Genomic DNA, 25,944 nt, shown 5'->3' with positions numbered 1-25,944 from the left:
AAGTTACTAATAATGCATAGTTATTTAGACATTACATTTACATACATTTTGTTTGTCAAACATTTTCCACTGCTGCATAAATGTCAAGTTTGACAATTCTAAACAACTAGTATACTAATGCACATCTTAAGTTAGATGCAAATGTGATTATATTCTGTCAACATAATTAGGGTGTTGTGAAACTACATATATTATACTAGCTAAGCATGTACCTTTAAAAAGTAAAATTTAAACTAACTTTACATTAGTACAAGCATCATTATTACTTGTGGAAAACACAACTAAAAATGTTTTTAAAATGAGTGCACTTTTAAGTGGTCGGCTAAATACAGCTTAAGTCTATATTCTAATACAAATTAAATTATATATTGTAATATTACATATAATATACAACCTAAAATATTACTTAAAAAAGAAGTCTTTATACAAGCTTCATTACAATTAAGCCGACATACCAATGTATTTTCAAAAAGGTGCATTTTTAACAAGTATACTAAAGTACAACTTGAATTATTGCTATAATATATTTAGTAGCAGGTAATAGATGCAGGCTAATGACTCAGAGATAATCAGTTTCTATTCCAGACTGGGAGGAAAAATCTGCCAACATTTCCTCAACTCACAAGACAAGACACATCTGTACAGCTTCTTAGAGCAACTGTGCTGCTTTACACTTTTGCAATATGGTTGAAACGAGAAGAGGCAAGCAGACAGGCGGGAGATGAGATGAGCTCTTCAGAATCTTCAGCCTGGAGAGAAGGAGGACAGCTGGGGCCTGGCGGCACTCCCTCTGTGTCGGTCTCCACTCTTTGTCACGGCCAAAAGACTCTTGTTTTCAGGCAGTAATCAGACAGCCCTAGGGCTCTGTAAAGACCCTGTTCGCTTTTCATCTCAACTGTTGCACACACCCGGCTAATTGGAATCCTGCAACTGGGTCACAGGCATTGTCTCTCAAGTGCTGTCAAGTCATTGAGACGCATGAATGTGGAATTATGGTCGCCTCGGATGCATGATTGAGTCTCCCCTCTGCGCTATCTTAATGCCTCCATTTCAATCTCATCACAGAAACTCATGTTGTCCCCTTTTTTTCCATTAATATTTCTTGCTGTGCCCTCCTCCATTTTTGTCACAGTTCTGTCTGAAATCAGCAGTCACTGGGGCTTGGGAATCGGAATATAAAGAAAATGCAAATTCAACATGAGCTTGGTTTTATTGGTACATTTAAAGTATGTCTGTCAAGGCCAACAAAATGCTTCATGACTGCTGATGTGACTAAATGTCTGTTAAAAACTGTAAATCAACACCAGCCCACTCTGTAAACTAGAGAGAGGACATTAAGCAGTTTCCTGCAAGTTTCACCTACCGAACCTCTTCCCTCCACTACAGTGGATGAGGAGCAACCTGATTCTGCAGTTTGTCAGTGATTAAAAGAAGAATTAGCCAGCCTAGCATGCCACCACAAATGAGCAAAACCCTCTGGGAGACCAGAGAGACCAAGCAAGGCACATTTCCAATTATACTGCCAAATGACTCATTTTCTTATTGGGCCTCCTATAATTGTGGTGGGTATTGGGTGCATGCAACTCAATTTGTCTTACATATTTGTTGGTAGGATGGTAATAGAGTTGACAGAGCCAAGGGGATGATATGAATGAAGGAGACAAAATAAAAAAAAAGAGGGATGAGATAGATCCCTCAATATTTGTTTGATCTGTTTCATCCTCCTTAAGACTGTTGAAGTTTAAAAGACAGGAAGAAAACGCCACTTTAATCATCTGTGGATTGAGGAATGGGAAGACTATCATTTTCAAGTAATCAGAAAATGTCTCCCCAGAGTAATAGACTGCTGAAATTAATGAGGCTTCCAGTGATGTGATTATCTGTCCTGAGGATCATCAATATATAAAAATAAATGACAAAATTAAATTACTGCAAATTCTTAGAAACTTGAGTTTTTTCATATTAACAAAAACAAAAAAGATTTTCAAGTTTTTGCACAAATACACTTCAGACTAAGTTGGGTAAGCTTTATTAAATTTGCAGACACATTTAGAGCTCATCACTGTAAATTCTCCTCCATCATTGTATGAATAACTACCAGTTACTTATAAAGCAACTGGACTACATGTCAACAGAGGCACATAAAAGGCACAGCATTGACCACAAAACCATTTCACATTGCGAACATTTTTTCAGCAGAACATATGACGCAGTGCTCTATAGTACTGGATTCAACATGATGGTGCTGTTTTGCTTTTATTATGTACTCTATTCTTAAAAGGAAAAAAAAAACCTTTTATGATACAGTTGCAACAACTTGCCTGTCTATTGGTAACAAACTCAAGTGGAGATTTTGCGATTCAAACATTGTTATCAAAAAATGAATATTAAAAATAAGCAACATTTCATATACATAGAGGTACAAACTTTAAATGCAACAGTTAATGTGGATTACAGTAAAATTAGACACTGTACCTGACATATAGCATACACTATAAGTTCAATGAACAGAAGCCTTTGTTTTTTTCACAGACATTTAATGATTTAACCATCTAACTGTTGTGAATTCAAAAATATTTCTTTCTTAAAAAAAAGAGGAAAAACTTTCAATAATTGGTTTTAGGAACAACACAATAGTTGTCCAAAGAAAAAGAAGAACCCGGGGCAAAAAGATTTGTTCAAACAAGCATGCTATTATCCACTCTATGTAGTACCATTATCAATTCCCATTTAAACTATTATCAACTCTGTGTATATTACTGTTTCTATGACTCACGTGTTTGTGTGTTTGTGTGTGTGTGTGTGTGTGTGTGTGTGTGTGTATGTGCGCTTGTATGTTAGATGCAACAGTTAAAACTGTGCAGGTTTGATTCTGGGTGCAGTGTGAGGGAACAGTTATCAGTAAAGTGCATGTGAAGCAGCATGTGTGTACTGTGTGAGTGAGAACAGAAGGGACAGCTGTGGTTTTGTTGCGAGGCGAGCTGCCCATTGCTCACTGCAGGGTAACTGTGAAACAGTCGGGGTCTAAAAGGGACCCCGTCCCTGCTCCCTGCTGGGCTCTCCTGTCCAAATCTGTTGTAGTGTTCCCCGTCTTTGTTCAGTAACTAAGTGCTCCCTACATAGGAGTTTAAAACCCCCTCTCTTGCTAATGCCCCTAGCAATGTGTTGTCATTGTCGAGCTGGTCATCAAAACACTTGCAAATCTTAACAAGCATATGTCACAAACCGAGGCGCATTTCAAAATGACAGCCACTTTCTACGCTTATTGTTGTGCACACTCCAGTTCAAAAAGATGGAGGTCACTGATTATCATGGAAACTTAAACATCCATTTGAGACAACTGAGTAAACTCAAAATGTTATTACATATTAGTCAATATATATATATTTCTTTAGTCATCTTTCAATTGCACTTGAGTACAAAATACATGGATTTATCTCAACACTAGCATACATGTAAGACCGTCTACAAAATGTTCTAAATGATGTCAGTCGTCTGAACTCTTAGTGAGAATCATTGCCAACGGTTCATCAGTAACCTGGCAGCTACCAAGGGCCATCACGTTGGCTCCTCTTGCCTCAGTTTCTAGCACAGGCCCCAGCCAGGAGCAGGTCTGGCTGAGCCAGGCTCCCTTGGCTGTGGTTGTGGCCTGAGCTGTGATCCAGCCAGACAGGGGGGGAAGGGGAGGGGGGAGGCCAGACTCCCACTAGGAGGAGGGGGCCGACGTCTCCATAGTGGAAAGGATACGGACCACCTCGGCTCTCTGTGTGGGTGAGATGTGCTGGGTCATGTGCACGATAGAATCCATGGCAACCTCTGGATTGGCTTGAACAAGGCTGAAAATAAAGGAAACATCAAAGCCATGCAAAGAAAGCTGAATTTCGCATGTGTTTGTCAGTTAGGCAGACGGGGGATAAAGACAGGTGAAAATCTGTTGCACTGCATGACCCTCCACCACATTGAATCTGCACTGTGTAGAATTATCACCTGCGAATCTGCTTGAGGATGTGATCGCGGCGGATGTACTTGATGTTCTCGTCAATGACAGACCTTGCACCCTCTTCTTCAGCTAGTTGCCTCTCCAGCCATGCCACCACCTCTTCGTTATTATCCCACAGATAAGCCTCCATAACACAGGGAGAGAACATGAATCATTGTGATTACAATTCTAAGTATTTATGGATAAATAAAGCCTAGAAATTCAACTTTGGCTTATGTTGTGAGCGTGAACAAATGCAATTGGTCATAAAAGTCCCAGGGAAAACAATTACTACTTGCAATCATAAGAACTGTAACAGATAAAACATATAAAACATTATTATCAACACATGAATATCAACAACAATCAAAGAGATGGACAGGCACAAAGTGGGGGCCTGATGTTTTGTTGACTGGACCTGACAGGAAAATTAGTATTCATGAGTGCCGGCATCCGTGATCCCAAACAAAGCCAGGCTGGAGGGCTTAGCAAAGATTTGGGGGTGGCAGGGTTTAATGGGCTCTTGCCTTTTTTATGAACAGTCCTGCTTGAGGTCCACGAGAACATTTAATGCCCTTATTAATCATTTTTAATCTGTTTGCTTTTAATTAAGAAACAGTGTGTTGCTCTCCTATCTGCACGTGCCAGGGCTGTGATTAATTGTGGCTTAAGACAGCCAGTCTTGATTGGGATAATATATTAGCTAACAAGAAGGCCACTTCTTAGGAGATCTCGAATGCCGGGCCGGCTCCTGTCACCCCCGCGGCTGGTCCTCTGAGCCTGAGACTGGGCCAGAAGGAGCCACATTTATGTATCTCTGAGGGATGTTTACGCTCATGAACTACCAGTTATCAGTTCATCTGAATTTAATCAGGATGATTTAACAGGAATAATTATTACTTATTTAACTGGTACACCTTACGGATAAGGGATGGGAGTTTGGGGATAAAAAAAAAAAAACAGCCTTTGTAATCATTCCTAGGGGCTGCATCTACACACTTCCCTGAAAACAAGTAAACGTCAGATTTGAGTTCAGAATTTAATACTCGCCTACGGGAAAACACACTTATTAAGCCTCACTCAATTACTCATCACAAAAGACTGCATATCATGATGACTTTGGATATGAGTAGATACACTGTATAAAATCTAAAAGTAAATTAGCAAACATGTTTATTTTGTCCAGATTTCTGTGTGGTTGTGAAGATGCGTATAAGAGATGAAGAAGAGGTATACTAAAGAAAGGATACTGTAGTATTCTACAGTTATTGTCCGCATTCAATCTCTAGGATTAAGAGCAAAAAGTAATTTTATGGTGATTTGCCTTTTTTTAAACTACTCAAGAGCTCAATCTAATTGAGTTCACAAACTGGCAAAGTCGATGAGACACTGATTACAGTTTTTTTACATCTTCCACTCAGTCAACAAACAGAGAGACTATTGATCAACTCCAAAAAGCATGCGATGGGATTTACCTTGACAGCCCCCTCGGCCTCCACAAACCAGCGGCGCAGCATGGCCTGGATCTGGCCATCAGTCAGCTCGCTGTTGGCCACTTGGATCTTCCTCTTCACCGTGTCCTCAAGCAGCAGACGCCGCAGACGCCAGTAGAAGAACTGGCGCGACGTTTGCCACTCCAGGATATCCTGAGAAAGGCAAAAGATGAGCAGCTACTGTCATTAAGAGCTAAAGTGGAATTTGGATAATTTTCTTCCTTTGCCAACCCATACATGGGATGCCACACTGAGGTAGAGCTCATTAAGGAAATAAACTGTACTAGCTGGACTAACTGTGCTAGTGGGAATCTGTTCATTTTGTTATGGATTTTTTGATGCAAGTGTAACGGAGGATGTCATTTAAGAACACATATTTCTCTGTTCACTTGGAGTACAGACATATAAACCAGTACAGTTAGTAAGCCTTTCCAGTCCATACTGTGCATGACAAAAAAAAAAAAAAAAAAAACCTCCCTGACTGCCATCCATCCATGAAACACCCTTCTGGTCATGTGAGCAAAATAAGTGCATGTGTGTGTTTGTGTGTGAAAGATGGGACTGGGAAGGCACAGAATGAGACGGAGCCTGCCTGAGGCTGCTCTGTGGTTGCTAAGGTGATTGACCAGGGTCATCAGCAGATAATTATGAGGATGAGTCTCCCAGCCTGGTGAGGCCAAACATTATTCACTAGGCAGGTGCAGCGGCAGCTAGACTGATACTCCCCTGTGGCCTTTTCAGGTTATTCACATACTGCACATTTATACTGTAGCAATGCACACAAGGTAGCATTAAAAAAAGAAAAAGAGAGGGAATTTAAAGAGTTCTCACCGTGATAACACCCTTCTCTTGCATGCGACCTGGGGTGTCGTGGAGGTCTGCAAACTGCACAGCCACCTGGTGGTAGATGGGCAGGAGAAACTCCTCACGCTCCTTCAGCTTGGTCTCCAGCTCTTTACGATCAGGGGGGCTCAGCTCCGGGGTTCCTGTTGGAGTTTCAAAATAATACCAGAAAACGCATCATCAAATCAAGCATACAGACAAGAAACAGCTGTTAATGTTAACAGGTGCAGGACATACAATGTAACAGGGATTTGTGAAAGCCAAAAATTCAACCCTTAAATGGCAGTCCCTGGTTTAGCCTTGCCTTATAGTCCCCAAGTTCTGCATGCAGCTATGCATTAACTCCTGCTAACAGCAATCTGTTTTAGAGCTCCCCCAAACCCCAGGATGCTGTCACAGAAGACCGATTTCTGTCAATTCCAATATGTAACCCTCCCCAGTAAACTTCCATTCCACCAGTTTGCCCACAGCACCACAGCCCCACTCAGCATCGGACCACGGGTCCTCTGAAGCCTCGAGTAAAATCAATAGCCTGCTCAGGAGTGACAGGAGAGCTGGTGATTGATCTGAGCAGGCTGTGATTGACACATCTCCTGGGGGACCACAGCGAAGATGATACAATCAACACCAAATAAAGGACAACAGTGAAAGCACACATGCTCCCGCCTGATATATTGCTCCTTACTAAAACAGGACAATGAGGAGAAAGACTACAAATGAGAACAAGGCAGAGAGGGGGACACCCCTCAAAGACACCACAAAGACACCCAAAAAGACCTTTAATTAGAATTGAACTGAAGGACTCACCCAGTCTTTCAGCCAAGCCCGTGTAGACTGGATCTACTCTTCTCATGGTCTTCACCAGGTCCTTCCTCCTGAACTTGATCTCTACTGTTCCTTCAGGCTCTAACACTCCACCTCTGGAGACAAGAATGAATTAATTGAGGAAAGGTTGTTTGATAGAGACGATTCTCAATCTGCCCCCCCCAACCACCCCACCTTTTTGTTTTGGCTAACTCACCGGCTGTCCTTGTCGGCGTACATCTCCATGTGACGAGGGTTGATGGTGGGATCTATGACCACCCAGGAGCCTCCTCTCAGTTCAGCCTGCGGGGGAATATAAACCAGTACCGGCTGCTTGTATTCCCTCAGCCCGTCTACGATGTAGGCCCCAAACTTCAGCACTTGGTCATACATATCTGAGAAAGAACATTTTCAAATGAGAAACTGAAAAGGGTTAAACCCAGACTGAGTCGTTTCTATGAAAGTGGAGGTACCTTTCATTCCTCCAGAAAAGCCCCTCCAGTTGGCAAACACTATGAGAGGCAGGCCCTCTCGGTTCATGTCCTTAATGGCCTGGGCTGTTTTGAAAGCAGAATCTGGGAACCACACCTGCCCCGCCTGCTGGATGATCTAAATATACAAATCAGAAAATCAGCATCCGTGCCTGAGCGTATGAAAATGTCTTAACACTTGGGTGCCAGTTCAAACTTGAGGCGATCCTTACCTTCGCCTCCGAGTCCAAATTGGCTGGATCGGCTGGGATCGACAGCTCTACTGACCTGGTTTCCACAGCAACCACTCCAGTAGGTATACCACCCAGTCTGGGGAGAGAGGCCTTTCAGCACTGACATCTACAAAATACCTTGACTACATTTTTTAAAGGCAAGATGATTATCTATTTTGGGCCTCTTACCTGGCTCTGCCTACCACCACACTCTGGGCCCATGGCTGCATGATCTCCATGAAGGAGCCATGGTCAAAGAAACCACTCTGCCAGGAACCCTTTGGAGCTTTATATAGAGAGATGAGTGCGACAGAGAGTGCAGAAACAGGAAAGAAAGTGGAGTTAATTACAGCTAATCGGAAATGCAACTGAATCAATAGTCATAAAACATTCTCTCTTTTCATACTTTTTCAAAAACCCCTGGCTTTATTCCGCATGCAGTCCGAGGTTGTGTATCTTTTTTTATTTTTTTAACAACTCTGAATCTGTAATCTTGGCAGCAACCATGATGGATGACTGTATAAGGAGGCTTGCTCAGCTCTTTTACTGCCTGCACACCCTGAGAAACATGCCCAGCCTAGGAGGTTACCATTCAATTAAGCCTCGCCACTCATCACTACCAGAGATGTTGACTGGCTTCCCACACAGTCTACCAATCTCTTCGCTGTCCCATGATATAATTACACTGATGTGGAACTGTTCTGTCCTGACCTGCAGTGTAAAACACACTGCATCCATTTTGGTCCTGTCTTGATCTTACCTTTAGCAGTGTCATGTTAGGTTTCACGGTTTGCCTCACTCTAGTAATAAATTATTTCAGTGTTTAACCCAGGGGACATTAAACTGACATGATACATCTTTACATTTTCTTTATAATAACAACACACAAAAAATGGGGGTGTGACTCTACAACTGCTGATAAAGCATTCTGGATGAAAACGATAAGTAAAGCAAATGCAAAAGTGTAGAAATCATCATCATAGTTACATCCAGGATGCTGTAAAAGCCCATACAACTTAATTAGTGATTAATAAATCTAATCAAAATGTCTTAAAATTGAGAAAATGGTGGTTGTTGTTTCACAGGACCCAAGCTCAACTTTCAAACTTGCTTGGTTTTTCCAAACGACAGTCCAAACTTTAAAAATATTTATATACTAATATAAAAGCTGAAGACTTTTGTGTTTGATTAGTGATAAAGTGATAAAAGACTAGCTACTCACTTTGGCTGGGACGCCCTGCTAACATCCAGCGAGGGTCATACGGAGCCTTGGTTGGAACAAACTCCACTGGCCGATCTATGGGATCCTTGGCACTGAGGATGGGCACTGGGCTAGACTTACACTGCAGAAACATTTTTTTTAATTAAAAAAAGCACACAGCTCAACAGTTTTATACAGAGGTGAACTTGCATTAAGTCAGGCTGCAGCATCTTATTCAAAACAATGGCTAAATTACCTTGGGCATGTAGGACAGCCACTGCAGAAGAGTGAAGACTCCCTCAAAATCATCACAAACAGTAGAGTGGGTCACACCATTGTTGTGCATGATTTGAATTCCACCAAGTTGGTTGTTTGATGTGTACACCTCCCTGCCCAGCACCTGTAGTTGGAAAAAGACAAAGGTGAAAATGTCACATCAGAAAAAAAACGAAAAAAAAAACATTGCAGCGCTGCTCTTGAAACTTTTCTGCCCAATTTAACTATGTGATGATGTTCCCTTAAAAAGCCTCCTCTTTCAGACCTCCGATGGCAGCAACAGAGTTAATCTACTGCTCGTGTTGTGCAACCCTGGCTTGACAACAGGAGTTGTCGTAGCCAGGTTTCTGGTCTGTGCGGCTATGGATCAATGAGATCGCACACAGACATGTCAGGTAACAGCAGGGACCCTGGATTACGCGGTGCTGCTGCCTTGTCAATACAGGTGATCAGCAGCCAGAAATCTCTCTATCACAGCAGTCACAGGTGGGTGGCAGCATCTGCCACGCTTCCTGTGGGATTTTCTAACAGACTGTGCGAATTAACACATGCCCTTTCTCATCTAAAACACTCACTTCATTCACATGCTGGCAACTGGCTCTGTGCTGGCTCACCTTGGTTGTTGCTGAGTTTGTTCTGAATACCAGTTCTGATAGAGGCTATTGACATGGAAGGTGCAGAACAATTTTTGCCCTCAAAACTGCCTCTGTGCCAACCTGAGGCCATAAAATCTCGCTCTCTGCCCACCCTATTTTCATAAGCAGCCTAGAACAGGTGGCAGGGCCCTGACATGGTTCCATAAAAATCAGAGAGGAGCTCAATTCCTACCCTCAGCTCTCACCTTTTCAGCCATCATTTACTTTCTTTATTACCATTAATGGTTATGTATCTGGCTACAAATCTAGGGCACTCTCCTAAAGCTGTCAGGAAAGCCTGCGGCTCCAAGAAACATTGCAATCACCTTGACATACACAAAACCCCAGTGCCTCTGGCCATCGCCGGCTTCATTAAGATTCCACAGCAGAGAGAAGAGGATGGGATATAGGAGGAGGAACACAGGGAGATGACTGGGAGGTAGAAAACGAGGGGCCAACTGGATGTAACAGCTCACTGGGGTATTTGTGCTAGTAGTTACTACCCAGTCCCCATGAAAATATGAGAGCTTTTCAGCAGCTAATGAAATGATGATCTCTGGGTGGCAGCCTCCTGCTCTCCATTAAGTTTCAGTTAATAGCCAGGAAACCACATGATAAACGAGCAGGAAAAAAAAAAAAAACTACCCCACTTCTTGCCTGAGTCGCTGGTGAAATCTGTACTATTTAAAAAAAAAAAAAAACAACAACACAGGACACAGGACAGTGTGTTGCAATGCACCTACACAATGTAGACACCAACCATTACTACGAGTCTGATTGCACAAATACAGCTAAACAGTGGGGCCATCTAAAAACAATTGAGGTTCCAGTCAATAGCTATGCCATTATTGGGCCATTTACATGATTTGTCTTGTTGCAATCCGTCATCTAATTTGAAATGGAGTCATCTTAATGCACTGACAAGGACAGAGAATAGAAAGCTAGACAAGAGGAGGTGGTGAAGCGTACAGAGCAGGCATACATACGCGCACGCGCACACACACACACACACGCGCGCACACACACACACATACACAAGTCAACTGCATTCAGAAAACAATTTGCCTCAGCAAAACTTCATTTTGATTAAAAACAAATGATATGGGTGTCCTGCATTGCAGCCTCCGGCATGTCACTCTATTTCTATGCAAATACAACTTCATGGTTCGCTTTCAATTATTCCACTGTGAGTGGCAGGCGGGCCTGTCGCTGGGATCGGAAAGGGAATCCTTGCAGGAGAGAACGAGGCAGGAGGAGGCCTGATCGCCGAGTTGGAACAAGCACCAAAATAATAATACGCTTTTCTAATTTCTTCCCTTTGATACATAAACACATGTAATTCTACCCTGTCATCTCATATTTCAAAATCTGCAGCTTGTGTTCATTTATCATAATAAAATGTACAGTAGCAGCTGCAAAAAGTTTTACATACAAAAACGCACACAGCTTCTTATCCAGATGTGTTTGCTCTTCCTCCCATATTAGCTGAAAAATGTAATAGCCAACTAATGAATATTTATAGTGAATTCCTCATTAAAATGCAGATGCATCAATTGTGTGAATTAAGGGACGATTCATTTGGTGCTCATTCAGTGTGTACAGGAGGAGCACTGTGCAGACACACAACACAACACAACAGCCTTGTTTTTTTAATTTAAAGTGCTGGAAAAAAACTGTCTTTGTATTGTACTGAAATACACATTTATATTGTAGATCATTTTACCTTGTTGAGTGCTCCAGCTCCAGTAAGAATAATGTGAGAGTTGTCCACTTGGATGGTTCGCTGTCCAAGCCTCACTAGATAGGCCCCAATTCCTATGGCTCGGCATGTGACCTATAAGACAAGACAGTAACTTATGTATGTCTATAAGTAACCAGATGCAACCACAGTAACTCAAACATATTCATATGGACCAGTGGTTAGTCCTTGAAAGATCATACGTGCTCAAAGCTAAAGAGGTGCATGTGCATGTGGTTACTTGTATGTAAGTGTGTCCACTTTAGTCTTACCAGGTTCATAGTGATGATTTCCTCATAAGCCAGAGAGGATTCTCCAGCAATCATCCCAGACCCTTTCAGATTCTCCACACCCAGTCCTTCATCCTTTCCAATGATGTCAGTGATCTTGTACCTGCATGACAACACATACATTCACTCAAAGCCAGACGTGACCTTCTGATACCTCCATGACCCTCTGTCTCGCCTGTGGTTACTACTACTATTACTATTGCATTCTTCATATGAGCTTCAATCTGTGGGGTCATGCACACTTGACTGATACTACAGCGGCTTCAGGATTCATTGTCTCACGAACAAAGTTAATTGTGTTAATATGTAATAAAAATGATGTACCTGGATTCTCCCTCATCCTCTACGTGTTCACAATGCACAGAGTTCAGGGCTGAAACCTTCTTGTAATCTTGAGGTGTGAGGTAGAGATACTTGAAACCCTGTGGGGGAATAAATCAGGACCTGCTTAGTCAGACAAACAAAAAGTTCTGAAATCTAATCTTTTGAAAGAAAAGAAATCAGAAATCAGATACCATAATTAAGAAATACACAACTACAAATAAATGAACCACTAGCCAACAGCCACCAGGTGGATGTCTGAGGTTATGACAATCATTATGAATATATTATATATAGAAGCCCTCAGCTACGGTGTTATGTGACTGAGACTCTGCTGGCTGACCTTATATGGGTCTGCTGGATCTTGCCAGGCCACATGGAACATGTGTCTGATTTCCTCTGCCAGCCCAATGCGAGCGCCGCTGTTGGCTGCGATGTAGATGCGAGGGATGCCGCTCTCTCGTGCCATCTCTGAGGCTCGCAGGAACAACACGTCCTCCTGAGGCCCAAACGAGCCTATCTTGTGTGTGATGTCATTACTTATGACGATGATCTCACGTCCCGCTGGATACTCTGGAGTTCGCAGGGTCATCCGCCAAGCCACCATACCAATCTGGATAGACAGAGGAGAGGCACTTTTGCACAGGAAATACTGCATATCTTTCTATTGTATCATAAATATACTGGAAATACTCTTTTGAGATAGGTTCTTTAATGATTTTCAGTTTAAAAGTGTTTGCTCAAACAGTGTAGCTTAGAATGAGAGTGTGAGATGGTTCCATATACCATGCTCCAGGGCTGACTCTGACTGCAGTATTTTATCTTTGGTATAAAAAGAATCAATATACGTAAGCATTGTTTCTCAGTGCACGTTCAATGATGCATTACGTTTTGCTATTGAACAATTAAGTACTGAACAAGCACTCAAGAGCACAGCCAAAGAAACACAGAGACACCTACAGAGTAAAAAGGAAATTGCACATTGGAAGGGAAAAAAAAATTGGTCATGTCAAACTCATAGGTATTATTTACATATGTATTCATGTCTGAAACAAAAAAAATATATATTAGAAAAAAGGAAAAAAAAAAAAAAAAAACTGACCTCGTTGCCGCCTGGCAGTCGGTTCATCTGTACCAGCTGACCTTGGGCATCGAGAACCAGCTCTGTGAAGGTGAGCAGCTCAGAAGGAAGGGGGCATTTGGGTAAGTGGGCATGGGCCTGGCTTGAGTGCCACATCTTTTTCAGAGCCTGGGAAATAGAAATTAAATATTCAGAATAAAAACAGAAATTATTCAGTATTTGTAAGCAGAAGCTAAACACAACTGTAAAGAAATAAGTTTTTTTTTCTTATTGTACCTGTCTGAACATTTCTGGAAAGTCATAGACATAGGTGGTGCCCAGAGACTGTGCCTGGAAGCGCTTAGACTGCAGCAGGTCCTTAGTGACATAGGGTGTGTTGATGAGCATGCCATGCAGCGGACCCTGCTTGTCTCCGTATGCTTGGAACATGATCTGAACAAAAAAGGAGAGAGACAGTCACTTTACACATACTGACCTCTTCAAATAACCTTGGGATCAAGGTGACAAAAATCATAAATTTGAACATGATGATGATGATTATGAGCATTTCTCATTTCCAGTGATACAAATTTAACTAATACAAAGCACATGATGTACACATATTAATGTGGGAGAGCAAGCTAGATGTTAAAGAAGAATGTAGACAGGAAGTAGTTAACATCAGACCGACATGACCATCAAATTCTAAGAGCTGCAGTGTTGTAAGCATTCCACCACACACTACTGGTTCTTTCTCAACCATGTCTTGATTCTTCAAAAACAAAACAAATATGACACCTCCTCACTCTTCACATTCACTATTATGGGACTAATAAAGCAATTACCCAACAAAAATGAAACAGACACAAAAATAATATGTGAAATGTGAACCAAGATAACAAGCTTTTTCCCCCCAGTTCTTCAGTGCTCTGTGTAGATTTTGTCAATTCAACATTCAATTACTATTGAATGGATGATAGTGATGATTGACAGATGGATGGCTGGATGGATGGATGAAGTGTAACTTACCTGATCAGCTGTGAGAGGAAACATATTACCAACAGAATTGTCCACCGGGCAAAGGGCAAGATGCCATACTGGATCCCTTCCTCATATCAGTAAATATAAGGCAGAATTTTTATATTCTATTGTGTAAAAATGACAAACTCCATCTTTTCAACTCTTAGGTAAACTTCTTTGTGTGAGTTGAGGTTTCCAGGATGGAGCTGAAGCCCTTTGCCTGCGACTGGACAATACGCAGATGAGATGGAAGATGTATGAGTGCCCCACCTGTCGGTCTTTGGGCCCCACCTGTCCCGTTCGGGAATCAGTGACCTCCTTGTAAAGGCTGATGTCCAGGTAGTAGCCTGATTCATTGGTAAGAAAGAGGCGGATGGGGATTTGCTTTCCCGTTGGAGTCAGGCGGATGTTAATTTTCAGCTCGGCCTGCAGGACACGCAGCTTCCACAGACGGCTGCCGTAACGCATGACCATGGAGCGCACAGACTCCTCAATCTTAAGTTCATAAAGGAAGATTAGTTAAAAATCAAGTCATTAATGAAATGTGAGCTGTGGTCAGACAGCGTTCCAGAGTATGTACGATTATTTCACAAACCTTTGATGGGTCCATGATGACTGTAGGGACAAAGTTGAGGAAGATATGATTACAGTCAGTTCGCACAGTTGTGTTGTTGAAAGCCACTTCCAGTTCATCCATGGCCTCCAGCAGCAAACGCTCTGCCTCATTGTGAAGGTACTCAAAAGAGGCTTCCTAGGGAAGGAACAGAGACAAAAAATAACCATCAACAACGGTAGATATGAGTAATTTTTGAAGTAAAAAAGTGACCCAAAAAAGTACAAATATACCGAAAAAATAACAATTAAGATCATGAAACAAAATATTTGCTTCTCATAAAAAAGTTGCTGGTTCTTTTGTTTTCTCACCTTTGTAACCAGATCAGAGTGGCGGATAATGGCTCGCACAAAGAAACGATAGTCTGTGACCTCTGTGCCCACCTCCACACGGGCTGCACCCAGGTACAGGTGCATCTTGTGGTTGGCACATGGGATCGCAGTAAGGGCAAAATTGCGCATGCGGTTGAGCTCTAACTGGAAAGCCAGTGCCGGCTCCAGGTGACGGTAGATCCTGTCCTCCTCAAACTATTGAGACAAAAGGCAGGACATGATCACAAACCACATTTTAAACAAACTTGTTCACAGCCTTTCCTGAAGATTTTTTATTTAAGTTAGCCTTCTCTGCCATCATCTTTTCCATTACCAGAAGTAGTTCAAATTGGCAATTTCAGGAACACTCAGTTGATATAAGAGTAGAAAGATGCCTGTGAGCCACACGTTGTATTAAGTAAATGAAATCACGGGCAATCTTGATCTCAGAAAGCTGCTTAATGGGTGTCATTTCTCTTAAATGGGAGAAATAATTAAAGAGTTCATTACTTTAATGAGTTTTGGTGGTGTCATTGTAGTGAAACTATCAGGGGTAACGGAGAGGAAGAGACATCACTGATTGTGATAGAGTGAAACTCAGCATTGCCGGGGGGGGGGGGGGTCTTATAACCACAACATGGTTTTGAACGGTTTCCCAGCCAAAGGAAAATCCATCAATCTGTTGTATGTTAAAATTTGTGGTTGTATTTTCAGTGTTGCAATAATCTGATACATGTACATAAAGGTGTATATCCCTTCATCTTTTCAATAGAAGTGGTAATTTCTAAATAAAGTGATGATTTGACACGTTTGACATGAAGGCACCTACCTTATCTCTGGCACGGAATGTGAAAAATTTGGGGAATTCTCTCTGTGTGGAAGATAGTGAGACGGAGATAGAAAGAACAACAACAAATCAACAATTTCTCAACAACAAAAACCTTGATTTTAACATAGCAGTTCATTATTAAAAATACAGTTAGAGCATGCACCGACTATAAACCTAATCACAGCAGGTGAAAATAAGTTATTCCAGGCTTTGCTTAAATCGCTACGAGTAAGTATGGAGTATTAAGCAGTGATGATCAGGACCTTACTCAATATCCAGCAGGCAGTGTTTGCCTTTACTGCTGGAATCAGTGTGTATTCACTCAGACAGAAAGCTCACATAATAATGGTAATAGGCTACATATATAAAGCACCTCTCACTATGCTGATGAATAAAACATTTCCTTTTTTCAGAGACATCTGATCCTCTGAATAATGCCTGGTAGCCCTGTTTGACGTTATCAGATGAAGTGTCCCACTTGCCCAAACAATGCCAGACCGATTGGAGATGCTTTCATCAACTCACAGCCTACACGATAAGGAGAGAACTGCAACAGTACACACGCTGGAGACCTCCACGGCCGTGATTTGACACTGTGATTATACATCTCAGAAATATAGTCAACTGAGAAAAAAACATTTTAGGATTTTACGCACAGAATGGTTCCAGACTACTAAAAACCCCCTCCATGTAACAAGGGCCACATAATGATGGTGACACCAGTTAGCATGATTTGCTCTCATCACAGACTGTGGTGCCATCAAAAGAAAAATCAAAGCCTATTGTCTAAATGACAGCGGAAGGCGAAAGAAAGGAGCATTTTCTCAAAATCTAATCCTGCCCTAAATCCCTGTCATTATCGCTTTCATCCAAGGTTTAGTGCATGTTCTACTTATACTGGGTCAAACCTGGAAAGATAAATGCAGCCTTGTGTACTAAACCACAATCAGCAGGGGATATCACAAAACTGCTGTGATTGGGGGTTCAGTTCCTATGTGGCCACCCATGCTAAAATTGTGTGCTCACAATACTAAAGGATGTGTACAATTGACATTTCAAGGTGAGAAAATCTATGCCGTGAGTACATATTTCTTTAATGGCATCTTTAAACTGTAGCTCAAAAAAAAAAAAAAAAAAACCTTTATTGATTCAGGACAACAGTGAGATAGATTTCATTTATTTGCTTTAGCACAACAGAGGTGAATAAGCTTCCTCTTGACTGACTGTGTATGTAATGGAAACTGCTTTGGTTAGACCTATTTTTGCAACACCAACAGCATTTATATTTGTCCAGTAAATCAAATCAAAGAGTCATCTGTCCTCATTCCCTTTGTCCTCCTCTACTTACATGAAACCTTTGGTCCACCTCACAGTTGACTTGCTTCCTGAAATCCTGTCATCATAAATGCAGCAAAAGCAAGGCATGCAGAAAGAGATACAGAGACAAACAGGAAAATAAGCTGAATTTCAAATGCAAATTATTCCAATTACCACAGTAATGTCATTCCATATAAACAAACTAATGAAGTATTAGTAATTACAAAAAGAAAGATGCAGCACAGTTCATTTGTAACAATTTGATACATGCTACTCAGAACTACTGAATAGGTGGCATGCATGGAAGCAATTATGAAGACAGATAGCTGACTTAGTAGTCATTAATGAGGACCCTCACCTTCTGAGCCACAAGGAAAGTCAGCCTTCGGATGCCATGTTCAAACAGCAGGGATTTCTGGGATTGATTAAAAAAAGACAAATGTCAAGATGAGAAGATGTATCTGAATCATCTCAAATATTTTCAATCTCTTTGCTGAAATCAAGACAAACAAAAGCCTTGCTATACACAGGTCCCACCTTAGACTGAGTGAAGTCCCGGAACATGGCTGCTAGGCCGTCGTCATCAATGTCGCTGTCTGTCTTTATGGCCACATTCAGGATATGGATGGGCTCGTCCTGGGCACTCTGGATGCCAAAGCAAAAAAAGATATTTCATTCTAAGATACACAATCATGCAGGTCAGTGACAAGCCGGTGACTATCAGAAGTCTGTTCTCATCACCTTGTTGTCCTCTTCACCATACAAGACAGGATTACCTCCCTCTGGGAAGGTTGGACTTGGTGGAGGAGAATCAGAGAAGCAGCTCAACACGTCTGTTATGTTCCTGTAAGGGGGGGATCACACATGCCATGAATCACACTCGTTAGATTATCTTCTCCTACCAACAAAATGTATCTGAGTTAAGATCGATCTTATAAGAGGACTGACCTGGTGAACTCTGGGAAGGAGCGGAAAGCGACCATGGCTCCCATGCGCTGACAAGGTGGTGTAAAAGATGTGTCGAGCAGAACATCACTCACGCTGGCTACATGCACCATGCCGTAGTGGTTCAGATTGGATGAGAATGACATCCTGGGGTGTTGACAAAGAGTAATTATTATTAGGGAAATTTGCCATACCCACTACACCAACTTTGTAAAGATGCCCCCCGTCCACCTTTAAGAACCTTAGATCAGTTTTGACCCCTCAGTTGTTTTGGCAGTTTGAGATGATAGGATATATTAAAATGTATAAAAACACTTAAAGGTCCGATGTGTTAACTGTACAGGAGTCATCTGTGTAAAAACTGAATGAGGGTCAAATTATAAAAAGCAAGTAGTTAACAAAATTCCACCATGACAAGTGAATACAGTGAAAGCAGCTGTACATAATATCAGGGATTTTTTTTTTGATAGACCACATGTTAGTCAAATTAAAACAAAGAAAATATTCTTTTCAAATGAACAAGGAAACATTAATCCACCAGGAAAACCCTTTAAAAGATTCACACGTTTCATTTTGTTGGGTGTTAGTCCTTTGATTGTAGGAAACTGTCCCAGAAGATACACCCACTGAAAGCACTCGAGAGGTTTTATGTTGTCAAACCTGTCCACAGTTTCCAATTCTGAGACATTTTTCTTCTCAGCGCTATCATCCTTAGATTTACTATCTTGTGCTTTAAGGTCCTGGGGTTTAGCTTGCTTTAATTTAGTGTCCGTGGCTTTTGCATTGTCCAGGATTGGAGCAGACATTCTCCTGGCAGGACAGTCATAGGTTTCAGTTCAGGACATTTGCACAAATGTGCAACATTTCCCCCAACATGTAATTTTTGAATTACCTTAGACCACATTACATCCCAAGTTATTCCAAATTCCCACAAATACTGAAGCACATACACACAATAGTTAGGCATGTAACGCTCTCTCACAAAGACAAACACACACACATACAGGCTCAAATGTTTGACACAGAGGCTTGAATGCCAAAGGCCATGCTGTCAGTAAAATTAAGAAACATTGTGCTTATCAACCAGACTTCACTCCAGTTGCTAAATGTGTTTCATCTTGGGAAATTTAAAAGCACCACAAAGTTGCACAAACCAACAACTTGTTGACTTAATAACCCAATGAATTAATTTTTACATGAATTACTGCTTTGACCATGCAGCTAGCTAGTTTACAGTCACTCGCTAGTAGTCTATGCAATAAAAAGAATGTTTACAATACCTGTTTAGAGTGGGGATGTTCCCTCTGCAATCAAACAACATTGATTACTAAGTGGTTAGTGGCAGGCATCAGGAGAGAAAGACAGTCAAGGTACAGCAATGTGTGCTTGTGTGTGTATGTGAGTGCATGTGTGTGTGGCCTTTAACATAATTGTTTTGTATTTATCGGCATCTAAATGGATGCAATGAATGCAAAAACTAAAGGATAAAGTAAATTGAAAGTATCTTTCTAGCAATAAACACACATTTCACTTCCTGACTACTCCCTTTACAACATGCATAATGAGATCCTACGGCCTCCTTGTCCTGAGGTATACTCTGAACAAAGACAGAGGATCATTTCACACTCTCAACATGAAGGTTAATTCAGACACATTAAATCACCAGCATGCAATAAAATGAGTGTATTACAGCACTCGTAGGATTTCTACCTCTAACCGCATAAACAAGGCAAAACCCAGACAGAGCAAAGAAAAATACGAGCACTGCAAAGCCACAACAAGCAAATACACAGAAACACACAAACATTCACACACAGACCAAACACAATCACACAGGTAGGATGCAGAATAGAAAATGCCACGGTACTGTGTATGTCACAAGCTTTTTCAAATGCTAAGCATGTACAACGCAAATCCCGAGTTTGTCTCTGGTTTCTCTCGGATTCTCAAGTTTAATATGGCATAAGGTCTGTTTTTCCAGGACTTACGAGGAGGAGCCACTGACATGAGACTCCTGAGGCTGGGAGCTTTGTTTTGCTCATGGCACTCATACTTTTGACAAACCAAGAAAAGTATTTTTCAGACTTGCAAAATACCTTCTTTTGCACATGAGGAGCATGTAACATGGAGAACAACGATGAACAATGACAGAGCTGGGAATGCGGGGAAGGAACCGTGGCACGATGGCGAGGACGTTGAGATTGTTGACTAAGTTATTCCTAGGTGTTGGAGTAATTTGTTTGGCAATGGAATAATGTAGTGGTCTATGGCGAAAAAGGCAGATATGAAAACAGAGGGAGCCACCACATGATGCTGATAATTCTGAGGTAAGAGGCAGTGAGAAGGAAAACAGAAGATAGCTGCAGGTGCTGATGCAAAGATATAAACTAAATTAACATAACTTACTGGCATCACTGCCACATAGGAAAATTCTACATCCATCCCTATTGTAAATATTGATTCCTGTCCACAATGCCATTTTGAGGGGACGGGTTGGAGGAGCAGGAAAGGTGATGCACAGCACGTGAGCGTTGCAGGCGTTTAGCATGTGCGATACCTGTTGGGATGCGAGGTAGGGAGCATGAACTGGAACTCTACTACACACGTGTTGTCCTTCAACTGTCGATGCTGAACGCTGTTGAGCTCATAGGCGATGTACGCTCTGCGTACGTAAACCTGCAGTTATTAGAAATGAAGCCACAGAAAGTTTTTAGTTAGATATGCGAAGTGCCTGCATTTATAATTAATTATTATTAATTCAACTGATCTGTGGACTGGCATTATCATCCATCTCACCTCTAGGGCAGCCATCCTGACCACCTGATTACTGTGGTAGAAGAAGTTGGGCAGAACATCAAAGATGGATGTCTCTGAAAGGATCAGTTTCTAGAAAAAAAAGGGATAAATAGCCATCTTGAACACTTAATCCATTTGCAGAACACTAGACAAAGCCACAACTGCTAATGGTGTTTTTTTTATTTGTTACCTGCAGGTTCTCGATGCAGAATTGGTGTCCATACATGTCAATGGCAGAGAGGAAGATGGACTCCACCTGGTTGTGTCGTAGCTCATAAGAAGGAAGGTGGGAAGCTATCAATACCTGGGTGAAGATGAATGAAGAGGATGAATGTGGAAGGTCTTTTAGGGTATAAAACTGCAAACAGTACTTGTTTACATGTTTAGGTACATTGATACACAGTTACATTACAGGTATTTTATTCTAATGAATATCAATATCTGCTCATTGCCATAGTATAGAGTGGACAGTGACATCTAGTGGTGAATTTCTCACCATGAATCATTGTGTAAAATTTTGTCCTGTGTTGAAAACCATGTCCAGTAACTGCCCTATCTGATGCACCTCTGCATGCTCAGGTAACACTTCAGATAAGATGAGCCTAAGCCGATCCACATTTTTAATACCTGAACAAAGCAGCTTTAAATAGTTCAGAGGAATTTCTATTTTTCAGCTTTCCACTTTCATATTTCTTGTCCTAACATGTTTGCCATGCAGTTTACTTTTTACTATATGTCAAACAGTGAGCATTTTCAATAGAAACCAAAATCATGAGTTAACATCTGACCTGTCGAGCACGCAGTGCCACCTTGGCATTGGTTGTCTTGCTGAGCTGGGTGAGTTCAGTCAAGATGGCCATCAGTTCATCTGTCAGTGTGGGATCACGGCCACACAGCTGGTCCTAGACACAGGAGACCATTATTAGTTTAATATCCCAAACACTTAACAGAATAATCTAAATAACCTGTACACATTAATTATATATAAATATCAACATTTTTTTTGCATTAAAGTGTGTAACAAATTATATTTTGATTTTACCCATTTATCATTGAATTTTTACAAGAAGAAAAGTCTTGGAAGGGAAATCTATCACCATCAGTTAGTAAGAAAGAACACTTACAATCAGCATTGTGACCAGCAGGTTCTTCTTAGTGACTTGGGCATGGGAGAATATGTAGTTGAGCACATTGGCCATGTCGCCTTTGTTTTCCTCACGCAGTGCAAACACACATTTGTCATAGTGTCCTGTTAACAAGCCAACACATAAGTGCTTTGGTTAGTACTGTACAGGCTGACCACAGAGTCACAGATGGTGAGGAGTTTATTGTGAAAGAGCTCCACCACAGGGACAGAATGAGTAAATGCAACTCTTCTGACAAATTTTGGAGCACAGCAATGCTAATACCATGTTACTCCTGCATGTCGAAACAGGTCACCAATATAAAACCTTGAAACCTTGCTCCTGTTTCTCACCATTCTGAAACTGGATCTCTACTTTCAAGTACTGTCTGAGCAAGTCCATCACCACCGCCTTCATGTGACCTCGGATACCGCTGCGATATCTGTTGGAGGCAAAAACAGTCCGGTCTGACACAAGGACACATGCAGCATTGAACTAATTAAGCACATGGCCAAAATATAGATCCACCAATCTGTGGAGCACGAGATCCAGTGACTGGGAAAACAACGAATATGCAGCAAGTACAGCAAATCTCAGTGTTATAGCAATGTCACCTTGGGTAATAAGAAGCACTTTAAAACTGAGTGACCCGATGTGTGAAACTTTTCATCATGTTGAGATATAGAGTATGATACTCACTTCTGCACCAGCTGAACAATGCTCTGAGTGTTCATAAAGAAGACTTCTCTCTCTGACTTCTTGTTAAGAGTAGCAGCATGACTGTCCAGGATGTTTGCAATCTGAAAACACAGGAGATAAACCATATAAGCATTTAATCCCAGCAACAGTGGAGAGTTATAAGAACATAATCCCAGTCACCCCGATGACCCCTTGTTCCTGTTATATTCAAACTGTCTAGACTCTAGAGGAACCAACAGAAAATCTGAGATTCTGAATAGGTGAGAAATTTGTGATAAATACTACAGTGAGATATGATTAGAGGTGTATGACAGCACCTTCTCATTACTACTCATATTAATCTACTGTGCTGGTGTTGGTTTTCAGAAATGTATGAATATTAAAATCATAAAATATGTATAAATATCAGCCTGAACAAGTACAAGTAACAGCAAATAAAATCCAGAGTAAATTCTGAGGAAAAAAAGGCATCTTTTCTCATAACAGACTGAATAAATATTACACAACTCCTCACATACGCATACACACACACACACACAAATGCAGACAGGGAGGCAGAGACAGTACTTGCAGCCTTCTCACCCTTTTACTAAGACACACGGTTACTCAGATGTATATTTTGAAATCATCTCTTTGCTCAAGAAACTGTACAAAAAGTCAAGGTATTTTTCCAGCACAGAAGTACAACTGGACAAGACAGTTAAGAAATCATCCCGCCAAAACTAAATTCAATGAAGAAAGTAATCACTAGAAACCACCCATTTCTTTGAGCAGGCTTCTTTTTTTGTTTTATAGATTGTATTTTATATATTCTAATATGGTAGTATTAAAAACATGCTATATTTTTTTTTAATATAACCAATCACTAGAAAAAAATCTCAATCTGAAATCTGTGGGCATAGTTAGCATAGTTTGAGAATATGTTGTAGAGTACCTGCTGGCTAGGGAACTGGCAGAGCACAGAGGTGATGTTACTGGCATACTGAGCCATCTCCTTCTTGATGGCCTTCTCCACGGCAGGGGGTATGCGACCTGACACACTGGTCATGATGTCTTGAAGCTCCAACAGTGGCAAAGAGGGATCCCGCATGGTTTTCATCAGCCTTTCCACCCATTCTTTCAGCTGGAAAAGACATAAGAGGCACTCTGTATATTTAATAAAATACTTTAAGTCAGTGCTTTGTATCCTGGTGTGTACAAATTCTCACCTTAGCACTGAAGAAAGGCTCAGGAAGACAGTAGCCATTCATGATGTGAACAAGGTGATCAAGTGTATTGTGGAAGACTCTGTGTAGCTTCTCCCCTCTCAGAGCTACTGCCTGGATAGAAGGCAGGGCCCCTGTGTGTAGCTCTGCCTACAAGACAAATGCAAATATTCATAACACATATTTTCCAACACTGTTACACATGTACCATTGTTTCACACAGGCAATATAAGTGGTGTGAAGGATGTAGCAGCCATACTCCTCTAAATACAAGTTGAGTAAACCAGCACTTACCCTGACTACACTGAAGTCCCAAATGTGCAGTTTACACTTTATTCTTCTATGGGTCAGTAGTGACAAAATTGCCAGAGGCAGGCTCCTACTGCAACATTAAGTCTGCCTCCTGACTTTCTGACATTAGTTTGTTTCAGATGCTTATGCTGACACCTATTCCCTTCAGATTATTAAGCATTCATCTTTGTTGGCAGCCAGAGTTTCCTGCCTCATTGAGGTTTGGACTTTGCAGTTCTTGTGAATGAAAAATGCAGACCTCTATTGTTTTGAGAGTCAGTTACTTTTCATAATAGAAGGATCTGAAAGCTACAATTTAAGCCCTGACTTTAAATGCAAATTTATATTTTGAACTAAACAAAGAAGTTTTACATAGTGCCATTGACTTCTGCACATTCACTTTACCTGTAAAGTTACTTCATAAAGTGACTTTATTAAGTACCTGTTGCACTCTGCTTGGGTCATCCAGTTGCAGCTTGGCAATGACACAGCCAGGCTCCAGTGCTGCTCCAGCCCTCTTCACATAGTGGATACAACCAGACTCTGCAGCTGTAAGGGTCATTACCATCTTCATCACCTGGAATGTAAAAAAGCATCAGAATTTACATCTATACAATCCATTCAACAAAAAAGAGACTTTAAACTGATTTAATCTTTATTGTAGACAACATGCACATAAGCATAAAGATAATACCTCTATCTCAGCATAGCACTGGCCAGAGAACACATGCCCGCCATCCTCAACTGTATACTGAATGAGTTTTCCTGCTGATGGTGATCGTAGCAGCGAAGGATCATTCTCCCTTTCAAAAACACAAGTCTTGTTCCCAATAGTGATGCGATACCTGTGGGGAAAAAGAGATACTTCATTTTGCCAATTCACAACAATCTTACCAAATTTAAGAGTAATTTCCTGTGGTGGAGTTGTAGCCAAATTAGTGATGATAATTTCATTACTAAGACTTGTCTTCTCTTACCTATCCACCTCCTCCTTCATGTAGGTAGTGTAGCTACTGCCATCATAGGACAGCAAAAGACCTCCATCACTGAGCCGATGAACATCGACCTCGGCTGAGGAGTTGTTCATGATGACCACGTAGGAGTTGGGAGACTGGCGTGTCACTGTCAAGACGTACTTGGTACCTTCATAGATCAGCTCCACGTCTACAGTGTTGAGTAGTGTGTGTGCTGGCAGCACCTGGCCCCTGGTCAGAGAGTAGAGAGTGTCTCATATTTTCTATTGAAAAACTTCATAGGTGTTTTTTTCCTGAGTAGCTGCTGCTTAGCATGGAAAAGTGTGACATGCCACATTTATTACCTTTCCAGAGAATGCAGGAAATTGGACACGCTGTTCCTTAGATTCACATCTGCCACATGAAGAGCCCCGCTAACAATTCCCAGCATGGTATCCGGGCGCTCAGCCTGCACAAATACATCATAGAATCAACTTT

At 41.3% G+C, this 25,944-nt stretch overlaps 1 protein-coding gene across 6 annotated transcripts in view; it reads right to left on the bottom strand.

Moving 5' to 3' along the window:
• Positions 1-2,013: 2,013 nt before the first annotated feature.
• Positions 2,014-25,944, bottom strand: part of acaca (acetyl-CoA carboxylase alpha) — a 31,693-nt gene continuing 7,762 nt past the window's right edge. The window contains exons 15-55 of one of the 6 annotated variants that reach the window (XM_051078393.1): positions 25,812-25,915; positions 25,471-25,698; positions 25,188-25,338; positions 24,936-25,070; positions 24,206-24,352; positions 23,932-24,120; positions 22,998-23,098; positions 22,652-22,740; positions 22,299-22,423; positions 21,963-22,076; positions 21,365-21,478; positions 21,175-21,264; positions 20,936-21,054; positions 19,659-19,682; positions 19,039-19,188; positions 18,382-18,525; positions 18,175-18,277; positions 17,971-18,078; positions 17,792-17,848; positions 17,465-17,509; positions 16,117-16,158; positions 15,288-15,503; positions 14,959-15,114; positions 14,634-14,858; positions 13,641-13,796; positions 13,386-13,532; positions 12,627-12,896; positions 12,287-12,384; positions 11,945-12,065; positions 11,658-11,768; positions 9,280-9,423; positions 9,045-9,165; positions 8,012-8,108; positions 7,823-7,919; positions 7,593-7,728; positions 7,337-7,514; positions 7,123-7,235; positions 6,304-6,458; positions 5,455-5,625; positions 3,988-4,124; positions 2,014-3,836 (exon numbers count right to left, since the gene is read on the bottom strand). In XM_051078393.1, the coding sequence (XP_050934350.1) occupies positions 3,707-3,836; positions 3,988-4,124; positions 5,455-5,625; positions 6,304-6,458; positions 7,123-7,235; positions 7,337-7,514; positions 7,593-7,728; positions 7,823-7,919; positions 8,012-8,108; positions 9,045-9,165; positions 9,280-9,423; positions 11,658-11,768; positions 11,945-12,065; positions 12,287-12,384; positions 12,627-12,896; positions 13,386-13,532; positions 13,641-13,796; positions 14,634-14,858; positions 14,959-15,114; positions 15,288-15,503; positions 16,117-16,158; positions 17,465-17,509; positions 17,792-17,848; positions 17,971-18,078; positions 18,175-18,277; positions 18,382-18,525; positions 19,039-19,188; positions 19,659-19,682; positions 20,936-21,054; positions 21,175-21,264; positions 21,365-21,478; positions 21,963-22,076; positions 22,299-22,423; positions 22,652-22,740; positions 22,998-23,098; positions 23,932-24,120; positions 24,206-24,352; positions 24,936-25,070; positions 25,188-25,338; positions 25,471-25,698; positions 25,812-25,915 (5,358 nt within the window). In that variant the 3' untranslated portion in view covers positions 2,014-3,706. The remainder of the gene's footprint in view (positions 3,837-3,987; positions 4,125-5,454; positions 5,626-6,303; positions 6,459-7,122; positions 7,236-7,336; positions 7,515-7,592; positions 7,729-7,822; positions 7,920-8,011; positions 8,109-9,044; positions 9,166-9,279; positions 9,424-11,657; positions 11,769-11,944; positions 12,066-12,286; positions 12,385-12,626; positions 12,897-13,385; positions 13,533-13,640; positions 13,797-14,633; positions 14,859-14,958; positions 15,115-15,287; positions 15,504-16,116; positions 16,159-17,464; positions 17,510-17,791; positions 17,849-17,970; positions 18,079-18,174; positions 18,278-18,381; positions 18,526-19,038; positions 19,189-19,658; positions 19,683-20,935; positions 21,055-21,174; positions 21,265-21,364; positions 21,479-21,962; positions 22,077-22,298; positions 22,424-22,651; positions 22,741-22,997; positions 23,099-23,931; positions 24,121-24,205; positions 24,353-24,935; positions 25,071-25,187; positions 25,339-25,470; positions 25,699-25,811; positions 25,916-25,944) is intronic. The other 5 variants (XM_051078394.1, XM_018691686.2, XM_018691688.2 and 2 more) reach the window with 5 other exon arrangements.

This window comes from Lates calcarifer, linkage group LG20 (genome assembly GCF_001640805.2).
Source record: "Lates calcarifer isolate ASB-BC8 linkage group LG20, TLL_Latcal_v3, whole genome shotgun sequence".
Classification (NCBI taxonomy): Eukaryota; Metazoa; Chordata; class Actinopteri; family Centropomidae; genus Lates; species Lates calcarifer.
Note: the sequence above shows the minus strand (reverse complement) of the source record. Positions and strands in the feature narration are given on the sequence as shown.